Source organism: Hippocampus zosterae, chromosome 1 (assembly GCF_025434085.1).
Source record: "Hippocampus zosterae strain Florida chromosome 1, ASM2543408v3, whole genome shotgun sequence".
NCBI classification, from domain to species: domain Eukaryota; kingdom Metazoa; phylum Chordata; class Actinopteri; order Syngnathiformes; family Syngnathidae; genus Hippocampus; species Hippocampus zosterae.
In genome coordinates this window covers 17,747,963-17,761,772 of record NC_067451.1, presented here as the reverse complement: position 1 = coordinate 17,761,772, position 13,810 = coordinate 17,747,963, and the positions used below count along the sequence as shown (strand labels likewise).

The 13,810-nt window shown below is 43.3% G+C and overlaps 1 protein-coding gene across 7 annotated transcripts in view; it reads left to right on the top strand.

Moving 5' to 3' along the window:
- The window catches only part of si:dkey-237h12.3 (teneurin-3), a 218,297-nt gene that overhangs the window by 179,104 nt on the left and 25,383 nt on the right, over window positions 1-13,810 (top strand). For 5 of the 7 annotated variants that reach the window (XM_052064659.1, XM_052064641.1, XM_052064623.1 and 2 more), the window contains 2 exons: window positions 11,436-11,685; window positions 13,115-13,135. In XM_052064659.1, the coding sequence (XP_051920619.1) occupies window positions 11,436-11,685; window positions 13,115-13,135 (271 nt within the window). The remainder of the gene's footprint in view (window positions 1-11,435; window positions 11,686-13,114; window positions 13,136-13,810) is intronic. The other 2 variants (XM_052064651.1, XM_052064612.1) reach the window with 1 other exon arrangement.

Genomic DNA, 13,810 nt, shown 5'->3' with positions numbered 1-13,810 from the left:
CTTCAAGCCTTAAGTAGAAATAGTAGTTGTCGTCGTGGAAGTGACCAAGTGTCCTGTTTTTCCCGGGCATATCCACTTTCCCTCGTGACTGATCACACAGCTTGCGCACCCGTCAGTCGTTACAGCCGCTCGCCGATCTGCGCCGCTACCTAATCTGAGGACAATATCGACTGTGTATAAAAAGTGGGCATGGACATTGTACATATAGTCATAACACACAAAAAAGAACATATTTTTCAAAAGTGAGTACATTACCAGCTTGCTTCGGTGCATCATTCAGACTTGAGGAGAAAAACACTTCACATTTAAAATGGTGCTATTTAAGTGATGGCCTGTCCAAACTTCCGAGAGGGACATAAACTACCCTAAGTGCCATTAGCAGTCTTGCTCTACGGCTCTTAAGATTTCCATTTTCTGTGATGCTACTTTTGTAACTGTGGTTACGCGTGCACAACATCAACATCATCATCAACATTCCCTCGCATCATTCAACATCATTTTTTTTCCCCCCAAGATGGCGCCCGAGTAGGCAGCCTTCGGCAAGTGCTCTTCAAGAGCCTTGCTTTTTTGTTCTTTTTTGGTGTTTTTGTCTTTTGTTTTGTCACATATGTTGTTTGTTGTTTCATCGTGTGGATCTGATATGGACTGTTTTCAGCGTTTTTTGGCCACGACATTCGTCAAAGGAGAAGTATCTGTGCTTGGTGGTTGCGACTTCTCGGCAGCACGCCTATACCAGCACAGATTTTGATTGGGAGGAATGTCGGCGCCATTGACTGTCGGTGCTGGACAGACCTGGGGCGCTTGAGTTTTTTGCGCCTGTAAAAGGCAGCATTTTTCACAACACCGTTTTGTTCAGTGGCTATGTTGGCGCTGTTGGACAGTCGGCGTTGTTGCGGCTGAATGGATGGCTGCTGAAGTTGAGGATGAGGAGAGAGGAGCGTTAGCGCAGAGCGCCGATGCGCATTTGGAACCGTGAGTCGCCGCTTTGAATTGAAATGGATTTCCATCGGACAGGTCAAGTGAACCAATCTCTTTTTTCGTCAATGGATGCTACAGCTTCTTGTTGACTTTGAAACTTAGCTTGTAGCTGACGTGTGCACATTCTGAGCATGACGTCTCTGATCCACTGGTTAAAGGAAACTTTGATTCTCTCCTCTTTCATCTCAAACTGCTTCAAACAACAAAGCGTGTGATGGAAAAGTGGTTAGAACTGCATGACTGTACGTGTTTTATGTTATGTGTTGTTTATTATTTTACTTTATGTTAACTGTTTTGTTAAGCGCTTTGTTACAGCTGCCGCTGTTGTGAAAGCGCTATATTAATCAGCATGTTTTGTATTGTATTGTATTGTATTGTATTGTATTGTATTGTATTGTATTGTAACACTGCAAAGAGAAAAAAAACTGGAGCTGTTCTGGAAGAATGTTGTCACCTTTCTAAAATAATGGCTTAAGTCATTTCCCCTCGACCCCTTTTTTTTTTAAATAAAAAAAACACCCCACAAAAACAGAACCAACGACTGATAATATTATATTTAGTAATAATTTATTTCCGGGGGAATAGAATTGAATGATCTGTTAAGCAAAGAAGGTAGCCAATTTTAGGAGAGGTGGCCAGCCTCCCAAGGACATTTCTGAGCCAAAACGATCTATTGTTTGTCAAAATATGACTTGGAGCATTATTAGGGTGACAATATCCAGAAATAGTTCAAAATAAATCTAAAGGAGGGCGCATTACATGAGTGACAAAATTAAACATGTCCAGTTATACCGTACGTCTCTGTATCTCTTCTGACGCCGCATCTTCACTCGATTGCCTCAGTAAATGATTTCAACCTTGAGGACCGTGGCGCCTCACATCAAACTCCTCTCATGGACTGTAAACGCGCGACAACAGTTATTTTACGCCATTGATTTTTATTTGGAGTGCTGTTTTTATGCACTGATGCAACGCTTCACCGTGTAAAAACTACATAAATATTGCCTTTCCCTTCTTAAAGGAGTGATTATTTATAACAATATATCAATAAAGAGAGGGAGCGGGGCCCAATGAGGTGGACAGTGTTAATGAGGTTCAGCAGCTTTAATGGGGACCCTATTAAAGTGTCTCATATTTAATTTGAACACAGGAATGTGACTCAGGGTTATGATTCTGTTTGCCACCTAATGCTACAAAAGCACACAGTGGCATTACTGTGCATGTTCCTCCTTAAATATGCTCCAGAGATTGATAGCACATTAGCCAGCGTTATCGTCTGTACTCAAGGACCATTTCATTAGGAACACCTGTACGATCTAATGAGACCTGATGTCGCCGTGCAGATCTGGCTTGGTGGTTTTGAGTTCAATTACGCCCACATGAGAAGATGGCACAGGTGCAACACAGCTTTACAATTAACCGTCGTCCATCTGTCGAGGGTGCATAATTCTGATTGGGGTCTGTTGGAAAGAAGGGCCCGAGAAGAATTTCTCAAAGTACAAAACAAGAGGGCTTATACGCGAAGGACTCCTGCTTGGGAATTTGTCCAAATGAGCCATACTATGATGCAAGTATTACAGCCAGATGGGTGATACTTCATTTATTTATTTCCTTTTGCCTTCACCATCTCGGGATGCATCAAAGTAGGTGTGCGGGCTGTTTCATCTGGTTGAAATCCCTCACCATATGATTTGATATGTATCGACAAACTTGAAACCGATTTAAAAGAGTGACTCGTTCAAAGCGAAAGAGGACACAATATTAATCGAGCGCTCGGTGGAAATGTTGTTTACATGAGCCAGTCCCGAGCGTCGGGTCACTCTCACAGCACTAGTATCCGTGGACACACTGCCAAATCCAAAATCAGTGCAGTTGTATTTTACTTTTTTTGAGCCATCTTACCGCTTTGTCATAACAATGTTCGTCCTCCATATTTTGTTCACTTCCTCTCGGGTCACTTTGATCTACGAGTTGTTTACCGACGGGTTTGATGAAAGTCGTTTTTTCTTTGAATGATGAAATCGCACCAACAAGCATCTGTTCCGAGTGTAATTAGAAGATTTTAGCTGCGGTTGGCCTGTCAAAGTCAGTTGGCTTGTCAAAAATTGAAAGAGGTGACATATTACTGGTGGGTCAGTGTGTCAGGCAATCAGTGAAGGCAGCAGCGTTTCCGTCACTGTTGTCACGCAGTTAGTCGTTTGTCATTTCAAGCGACAGCAGTCATTGGCCATTTCTTACGCTGGCAGTGGTTGGTCTTCACATCAACCAAAACATGCAGAATTACTGATTGTGCGGTTCCATTACAGTGGTGACTGGTCATTCCACATGTCAATCATACATCTAGCGCCACTGACTGGTTGGTGCTCTCACTCTTATCTTGTTCTATTTATTGGGTAAAAATGTTTGTACTTAATTTATTTGTCCTTTATTTATCCAGGTAAGGCAATTGAGAACAGATTCTCATTTGCAATGAACCTGCATTTAAAAAAAAAAGTGGAAAATGTGTCTTGTCACCTTGATCAACGAGTTGCTTACTAACAAGTTCGATGGAAGTTTTTGCTTTTTGTGATCAAAGAGTACAAACAAGCACCAATACCGAATGTAATTAGAAGACCGCTCCAGTGGGCTCCTTTAAAAAGATTCCCCATAGGTATACTTCATGCAAAGTAATGTTCTTTTAACTTCCCAGGAAGCTTGTTTTTCCTCTCTCAACTCATTGCGCCGCAGCGCCCCAAAGCCCCCCTCACCACTTATAACATTTTACAGAGGACTCACCAAGACGGCTGATTCATTACAGAGTTTAACGAGAGGCAGATACAAGCGTACTTTATTTATTTATACTTTATTACTTTATTTATTTATTTAATATAGTGGGACTTTCTTCAAAGGCGCAAACAAATTTGAAAGACGAAAGAAGAAGAATCAGTGTTGGCCTGGCCACTGTCCTCATTAGTGGAACCATGGAAGAGGCCACGTGAGGCCACGTTTCTCCGACATGTCAACTTATTTGTCCGTCCTTCCTCTGATTAGCAAATTACATTGATTGAATGGATGCTAGGCCACATTCAGATTAAAGGCGAGGGGTTCGTGCCGGGATAGGAATACAATGGCGAGCCCCTCTAACAAAGACAAATAGGTGTAGGCACTGGCTTTTTTTCCCCCCCAAACGCAACAAAGCAGCATCAAATGCGCGACCTTGGGACTTTAATTGAACCGCAGAAACGCAGAGCAGCGTAATGACCCCCCCCCCTTCCCCAGGATGACGCAGCGACTGGAAGCATATGTCTGGAATTTTAATTTATGTTTGTGTAGCACGGCGCTCAAAGGAGATGTAAAAAGAGCGAGCAAAGCTTCAGTGTGTTGTCGGATGCACAGATCGGTATTTGTTGCTGCCCATATACTGTACACACTGTTTAACATGACATGATAGCAGTCAGGAGTCATGATCCTGACTCACTCACTGGTCACTCTACATGTCAATCATTACACACATTGTTCTGTCACAATCCTCACTTGATCTCTGTTTTTAGTCTACGTGTGAATCATTGCACGCAGCGCCGCTGATTAGTTGGTTCTGTCACAATTGTGCTCATCAGTCATCAGCCCGTCGACTTGGCAATCATTTACGCCGAAATACCGATCGGATGTTTCTGTCGCAATCATGTCTCTAAATGATGCTCAGGTAAATGTGGAACAAGCATCTATTGCGGAGCTGTAGAGCTGCAGCATTTTGACTGTGGTTCAGTGACAAAAATGACAAAAAAAGAAGTCTGAGGTCACTTTGGCAAGCTCCCACTGTTCTCTTTATTTACACATCTGTCATTGTTTACAATACACACCAGTCCCACCCGAGTGTAATGACCGCGCTGTTATATAAAGCCCCAAAAAACCCACAACTGTACCGCAGCCCCGCTTGGCTATTCACTGTCATTGTTAGCGAGCAGATGAAAGTTGCTTTGCATCGTCTCCCTCAAGGACATTCGGTCACGACGCATTACGCCTCATGTCGGTGGTGGTAGTGGCGGCTCAGCGGCGGCCATCAAACTTGTGACATGTTGCACGTGCAAATGCCAAGCTGATGTCAGGGAGGCAGACCCACAGCTGCCTGCTTAAAAACGTCTGCTAGCATATATTTATAAATTCTGCGCACCCGAATTTGGATCAAGAAACCATCCTCGCGGTAGGATGCAAAAGTGTTTGTGTTTATGTGTCTGCGTTGGGTGCGGGGGGGGGGGGTGGCTCTGTGTTGGAGGCCTTGTTTTTGTTGGCGTGCTCAGGAAATGAATTGTCGCTTCAAATTCAGCACCAAATCACTTAATTAACCAATCGGAAGCTGACGTGTGTGCTTATAATAATAATAATAATAATAATAATTTTAAAAAAAGTCATTTCTTTTCGCACATGTTAATTATCACAATACTATCGATGTTACAATATTCAACACGCATATTATATACTAGCTGGTTCGCCGCCCTCCGGGCGGCTCATCAGCTAGTTCCTGCGGAAGGCTAGTAAGGTGGTGGTTCGCCGCCCTCTGGGCGGCTCATCAGCTAGTTCCTGCGGAAGGCTGGTAAGGTGGGCCTTCGGCCCACAGAAGTGTTGTTGCTTGGTTCAACGTTTTGTTCATCTTCATTGCTTATCGCGAAAATAAAGAGATGTTTAGCTCTACTAAATAACTAACAATTTCATTGCAATGCTTGTGGGTAGACAACATTTTTTCGCTAAGATGCCCGCGCGATCGTAGTGAGCCACTGCCTGGGCGGCGCAGTGGCGGCGCGCAGTGGCGGCGCGCAGCGGCGCGGTGAAGTAGGTACGTTTTGAAAAGGGACAGACGGAAGGACAGACCGCGTCCGGGACGACGCGCAATATAGATATATAGATATAGATTACATGTTCTTCCAGTATTATGCGGCCCGAATGGTAAGCCTTCGGTTGTCGTCATTGGCCAGTCAACATGTCAATCATTATGGGCAGCACCACTGACTAATTGGTTCTGTCACAAATATTAACTCTGAGTTTGGTCACCCACATGTCAATAATTACAAGCAGTTCCAATTACTTGTTTTTGTCTGGTTTTGTTGCAATCTTTATTTAGTCACCGGTCAGTTTACATGGCAATTATTGCGAACAGCAATGCTGATTGGCTGGTTCCGTCACTCAGTTACTGATCAAGCTACATGGCTTGATTGTTGTGCCCAGCGCAAGTCGAGCACAAAGTGCATTGATGGAGTTTTCTTTCTTCTGGTACAACAGGTGCAGTTAGAAAGGGGTGTTTCAGCTGTTGTGGGAGTGAGCACAGCCGACTGGTTTCCTAGTCAATGAAAGCAGCTCCCCTCATCCCCTTCAGATTCAGCACAGTTAAGGCGGACACATTGCGGAAGCAGGAATTGACTTACTGGAGTCAATTCAGAAGATTGAAGCCAAGTATGTTGATAAGGAACTACGAGCAAACTTCTACCGCACATGCACCTGTCTATGAAAATAGAGCCCTAAATCTTGTCCTACTGCACAAAGTCGAAGAAGATGCAGATTGTACAGTACTAATTGTTCATACAGTTATTGGACGGTCTGCATGTCAGTCATTCGAGTCAGCATCACTGATTGAGTTTCATTCTGTTATTGATCATTCTACATGTCAGTCTGACACAGCATCGAGGCGTATTTTTCACACCGAGAGCCAGATTAAATTGGTCAAATTTCACAACTTGTGATAATGCACACCTTAAAAGAAATTGATGTTAATCAGGATTTGGGAGCATAACCCCTCCGGAACATTTGCCCAACGCTCTCTTTGATTCCAGTGAAGTCATTACTCCTTTGATTCTGGGCTAATTTGAGTCATGTCGAATATGCAAAAAAAAAAGAAGCTTTCATTCCGACATCATAGCCTCCCAGATGATTAATGGTATAAAAGTGGTGGGGGTGAGCGGACGTACCTGACGGACTAACTAGAGCGCCCTTGGCAATGTCTCCGTGGTGACACCACCAGAGGGATGGTGGAGGAATGGAGGGAGTGGGGGCGGGGGTCTTAATTGTCCTCCTAACAGGCGACCCTATACAGCTCCACTGGCGTCAGCTATTGACATTAGACTGCATAGAGACAAGCTGCAGAAGCAAGTAAAGAAGTGGAGGGTGTTTCAAACTCAAACAGTGAACTTCCTATTCAGTTCACATGAACTCAGTCACAGGTCACCAATCATTCGTCAGTCCAGATTGGCTCTATCACAGTATTCACTCAGCCATTGGTTAATTTACATAATTCCACACAGCTCTCCCATTGGTTAGTTCCATCACACGTCAATCACAATACGTAGCACTGCTTATTTATTGGTTTCGTATTATGAGTGTACGTGTCGATCTTAACTTGGCCAGTGAGTGCTAACAAGCAGCACCAATTACACAATCTTTAGTTTTTCCTCACTGGAGACAAGCTTTGGATTGGTGAGGTAAGCAAGTCCCCTAAAGATGAAGTGGAGGACATGACGGACAGACAGACAGACGTCGGCAATTTGACTTATCAAGTATGACAGCGATGATATGAGGAAGAGGAGGAAGAAGAGGCGGGTGAGGGGAGGGCGACTGTATGTGCAGATGTTTGAAGGAGCACAAAAATGAAAAATGATTCACAGCTGGGAGGAATCGAAAATGCATCTGCAGAGCATGTCAGAGGGTGAAGACATTAGTCAAAGTTTACAACGTTAAGGGATCGATACGGAGGCGGCCATGGAGGCAATCACTAATATTTGAATTCATCTTTGTGCCGGTTAAGATGGGAGGGATATCGAACCGTGACCCCACTGCCTCCCCCTCCCATAAAGAAAAGGGAAAGCCCCACGTGAGCCATAAATCTCAAATGTCAAAAAGTAGGAGCAGGACTGAATAATTCAGTGAGGGTTGAGAAAAAAAGTCAGGCGACACCGTAGATAAATATTAATATGACTGAGGGCAAAGACATATGATAGATGCACACGTTCTGCTTCAAACAAACAAACAAACAAGCGGCAGCGGGCCAAAACATTTCACAGCTGAACTCTGAGCTGTCTGCTAACTGACCACATATCCTCTGCCAAGGATTTCAGCCTGTATAACTACACTGTGACTCATAGCTCTCTTTAGCGCAATCATGAGGCAAAAACCAACGCTCTATAATAGTTTTTCTTGTGCAACAAATAACCCGATTTACACATGTTTTGAAATAAAAGCTGTCGTTCACCCATTTATTTTTTCTTGCTTTGACTCATGAACAAAAATTGCAGATAGGAACCCTGTGTGGTGACAATGAACTTAACGCAATTCACAACAGGCAGCTGTTTGGCAGGGAGAGAACAATTCTTCACAAAAGAGCTTTCAAGCTGTTTAATGCCCTTCCCGGTTGAATGCTACCAGCAGTTACAGTACATACAGTATGGATGAGTGAGCCGCTAATGAGTAGCATTTCTGATCGCGGTGTTATTCCTTAAAGTCAGTGGTGTCAAACTCATTTTCACTGATGACCACATCATAATTGATGCTCTCAAAGGGTCAGGTGCAACTCTGAACAGTATAAATGTAACCAAAAGTAATGTCAACTAAATTTAACTACTACTCTAGGTCAAATAAATCACAATGTATTACTTATTCAAGTTAGAAATATTACATCCTGAATGCATTTAGGGTGGCATGGTGGACAACTGGTTAGCACGTCTGCCTCGCAGTACAGAGATTCAGGGTTCAAATCTGGGCTCTGGCCTTCCCGGGTGTATATGACATCCCTGCTCGCACTTGCAGACCTTCACCATGCACTGCTTCACGCAGCCTCTTAAAAAATGCTTTCACTGCTGCATTGTTTTTTGACTGTGTTTTTCTTAAAGGCTTAATTAGGTCAGTGTTGGGGGTCAAAATGGCGACCGAGACTGTACTCTTTGATAACTGTCATGGCCTTGTAACGCTGAAGACATCCTGGTTTTTCTTCATGAATCTCAAACACGCACAGAATTTGCCTTCCAACCGCACCAATTTTACTCTTCCTGGGCATTGTGGGAACAACAGTTCCATTTGTTGTGAAACTAGAATGGAAACTGGACTGCTGTCTAGTGCCGGGATGCTGTCACTTGGCAAGCAATGTAGTCGCTATGAATTGTGGGAAGTGTAATTTATGGTTAATGCACACTTTAGACTAAATTATTAAAAGATTATCAGGCCTTTTAAGCTCTCGCAGGCATCATTAAATGACATGTTGAACCACATTTGCCCTGTGGGCCTTGAGTTTAACACATGCTTTAAGAATAGGATATTTGAACACAACTAGTGCATCAGCATATGTAGACAGCGAACATAACAATACTGGCAGGCATAGTCTTTGTGACTTCCTGACTGTAAGTTGCAATGAATTCAACAAGATGCACAGCATTTTTAAGGATGTTATTACTGCCGTATGTATTTTGTACAAGTACAACATAATAAAATGCCATTTTCCTTGTTAAAACCAACATTACAGAAATGTTATATGTTGGGTCTTTTGGGGAGACTGGAACGGATGCATGGCTTTTGTATACATTTCAATGAAGTGGTTTGAGATCTACAGTCAGTTCTGCATTCTGCATTAGCGCGTTGTCACAGAACTAATGAAACTCTTATTTCGAGGCACAACTGCACCATACTGTCTTTGTAATGCGTCGAATGACTGAAATGTAAACTCAGCAAGGACCGAGTGAAGATTGGAATGCAGTGGCGCGTCACCCAAGTCAATGATCAGTCGACATGTTGGTTCTGTCAGTCACTACAAACGGAATCAGTGGTTTTCAGCTCATTGCCATACTTGCCACATTATCATTGGTAAGTCTGTATGCCAATGAAGACAGTATACCGTAAGACCGATTGGACCGCTCTGTCAGTTTTCACTCTGTTATTGATCACTCTAGAAAGTACATGTAAATCATGATATACACAATTGGCTTCCGTCAGAGCCTTCACTCTGTCACTGGTAAGTATTTGTGCGTGTCATTACAGATATGTTCCGTCAGTCTTCACTCATTGATTAGTCTACATGTCAAATATGAATTCTGTGTTGCCAACATTTCCCAGTTCACAACTGCTCCTCTCCTATGAAGACGACAAGGACAGGAAATCCAAGTGATTATGTGGATGGATGATAGCAGTCGGTGTGAAAACACAGAAACAGAATAACAGCTGCCATATGATTCATGATGTTCTTTCCATTCAGTCTCAAGTAGTCTCAACTACGCCGTCACACGCGCTTGCTGCGACATCCACTTTAACGTTAAATTCTGACGTGTAGCTGTGAGGGGAGCGAGGGGGGCTTCATTAGCATATCTAACGTACGGCGTCTATCTGTTGATCACAGGCGCTACACCGCACAAGTGTGATGCCTTGGTTGCAGACGGATGGCGGGATAAAAGCGGCCTACCGCTGGCAGGCGTGGCACTCCGAGCAAGCGCGTTCATCTCGCCAGCCGCTTTGACTCACTTCACAAACTGCCTGTTGTATGTGGCTTGACAGATTGGGTGCGGCGATCCCCCTCGCCACCACCGCTGCTCCCATCATGACAGCATCAAAGTTAGCGAAGAAACTCGAGGAACAGTCCATCTCATGTGCTTGCCTTGACATGTTGTTAATTTAATTTAATTATATAGATTTTTTGCAAGCTCCGAGACATGAGCTGGCCATTATGCATGTGGAATGTATGCTTCACCAGACACTTAATTAGGGACACTCACACAATGTAACAAGGCGAGCTATATTGAATTTTATAACATCTCCCCATGTGTGTTACGTACTCGGATAAACCGAGTTAGGGAGGGGGATCCAAAAAACGTAGACAAAAACAAGGTCTCCGATGTAAAGACAATTTAATGTCTAAATCGAACCGAAAATAAGCGAGAACATAAAGCGCTGGTCCACAATGAGGACCATGAGATAAATCCAAACGAATAACAAAAGGTGCTTGCACAAAAAGGCAAGAAAGGAAAGTAAAGCCAGCAAACTATGAACGAAAAACAATGTAACACTTAGTACACGCACAAAAGCCGGATCATCAAAATAAAACAGTACTTACACAAAACTTGGTACCGAGAACTATACACGAAAACACGACGAGGTCAAAAGCCACTAGTCAATGAGCAATGAGAAAAGCAATGCCATAAACAATACTCCCACAACAGGTGTAGAACGTAGGAGTACTTAAATAGTGTCTCTATTGATTAATGATTGCCAGCAGGTGTGCTAGGAGGACCGCTCCTGCCACCTGCTGGCCAGACCGAAAAACCGAAACGTGACAATGTGTACCTGTAAAATGGAAGAAAGCACCCCCGCCAACAAAAACCCAACTCTCACAAACTGATGTGGAGAAACAGTTATTCTTACCTTTCTAGATCTCAACCTACCGAATCGGTTGTGGGCTTTATTGATGGTGGATCATCAAGAATGGCTCACCTGACCTTCTCATCTGTTTTTTGCAGGCATTCTGTACAAAGGCAGCGGCGAGAACCAGTTTATCTCGCTGCAACCTCCCGTCATTTCCACCATCATGGGCAACGGCCGCCGCCGTAGCATCTCGTGCCCGAGCTGCAACGGCCAGGCGCTAGGCAACAAGCTGTTGGCACCCGTGGCCTTGGCGTGGGGCATCGACGGCAGTCTCTATGTGGGTGACTTCAACTACATTCGACGCATCTATCCTTCGGGCAACGTCACCAGCATCATGGAGCTCAGGTAAGAAGCCCTCACAGAGACAGATGGCCAGGCAAATGAGTTAGCTGTACAGTGAATTAGCAAGGGAGCAAACCAGAATTTCTGCTTGCTCGACAGACAGATGAATAACAGTTCAACTAATTTGCAAGAAAAATTGCAAATTTCACATTTCTAAAATAGAAAAGAATACAAAACAAATACACTCATGAGCTTGACCAATTGCTTGATACCTAATACACTCAGTTTACCTCTAGTGTATGTTTGTGCTGAGGGTCAAAAGAAAAGCCCACCCACAAAAATATGTTGCCTCTCCGTCCTTGTAATTAGGAAGGTCATCCTTTCTCAGGCACATAATTGGTCGCTAGCAGACCTCGTGCCAACTTGGCTGAGCTGGCGTCAGGGACAGTTGGCTGCTCTCAAATTGGCAGGTCGATGACTGCGTTCATCGTGAGCTGTCATCCTCGTTCAGACGTGTAAAATAGCTGTATGTAAAAATCATGTGGTTACCATCGAAAAGGCCCAATGTAGTCGCCTGAAGAGCATTTCATAAAGTATCTGCGAGGAAATAGCGTGCATATAAATGGTGAATGAGGTGCTTTCCCGGCTTTTTATAACAGTTTCCCAATTGGATTCAATCTCGAAGGAGCAGTTTTACAACAGCTTGGGAGGAATGAATGAGGTGTTGTGTTGCTAGAGTTAGAGCAATTACAGCAGTAGTTCAGATTTAACACAGAACAAGTGACTTTGCAGTGACTTTTGCTATCAAACGCTCCCAAAAAAATACAACTCTCCAGTCTTTAAGCAGCAGTGATAGGCCTGTTACAACTTTCAATTTGAAAAATCATGAATGTTGTCAAGTGTAAAATTGGCATTGGACAATTCCTCAATTTGCAAAGGGAAGAATTAAGTCCTACTTATTTGCTGCCTCGACAGGCAGCAGAAGTAATCATGGAGTAAACAAGGTGTGAAACAAATTGGGGGCTGCATTTTTTTGTAATTGTATAACTACATAGGTTTAAAAAAAGGGACTTTCCAGTGACTTTTGGGATGTAGTGTGCTACTGTCCATTTGTATGAAGGAGGAATGGGCTTGATAATGTAAATCATTTAATGGAAAATCGTAAAATTACGAGAACTTTATCATGTAGTGCCAAAACATATAGATACATCTTGGGTGTTTTTTCATGAAAAAAAATAGGGCTTCAATACAAATGCAAAAGTCCAACATTTTTCAAATCAACTTTGCAAGATGAAGGTGAATAGATTGTGCTTGATAGGCACAGAACCTTCTTCAATTTAGTAAATTCGTACTCCTGGTGTGTCCCTTTTTTACAGTGTACCATGTATAAACAATTTTCATTTGTGGGGAAAGTGTTTTAAAATGTGTTTTTCATGGAAAATCTCCTGATCTTTTGTATCTCTATTCCACGTGTCCTTGTGCTTTTTTGTAGGAATAAAGACTTTAGACACAGGTAGGTGTGTGTTATCCTCTAGTGCATGCTCATTACCCCCAATACCACCATGCTGCCTATCATCATCTTGACATAAATGAAGCTCTCCCTTTTTTTGCCGTTCCTTCAATACCCCCATTGATTACCATATGTATCATTAGAGCAGGCCATTTACTGTCTAATTACCACTGATAGAGAATAAAAACATGTATGGACCATGTGTTGTAATGGCTGATGAAAATGCTCCAGAAAATGCGGCTTCCAATGCAGAAAGAAATTTATTACAGCAGGAGAGAAGAAAGAAGCACAAAGACGTGTGTGTGTGTGTGTGTGTGTGTGTGTGTGTGTGTGTGTGCGCGCGTGTGTGTGTGTGTGTGTGTGTGTGTGTGTGTGTACATATATATATATATATATATATATATATATACACGAACCGCCTAATCCTCACTAATGTTGCGGGGGGTGCTGGAGCCTATCCCAGCCGTCTACGGGCAATAAGCGGGGGACATCCTGAACCGGTTGCCAGCCAATCGCAGGGCACACAGAGACGAACAACCAAGCGCGCTCACACTCACACCTAGGGACAATTTCGTGTGTTCAATCAGCCTGCCATGCATGTTTTTGGAACGTGGGAGGAAACCGGAGTACCCGGAGAAAACCCACGCATATATATATAAAGTATTTATTTCCTCAGTT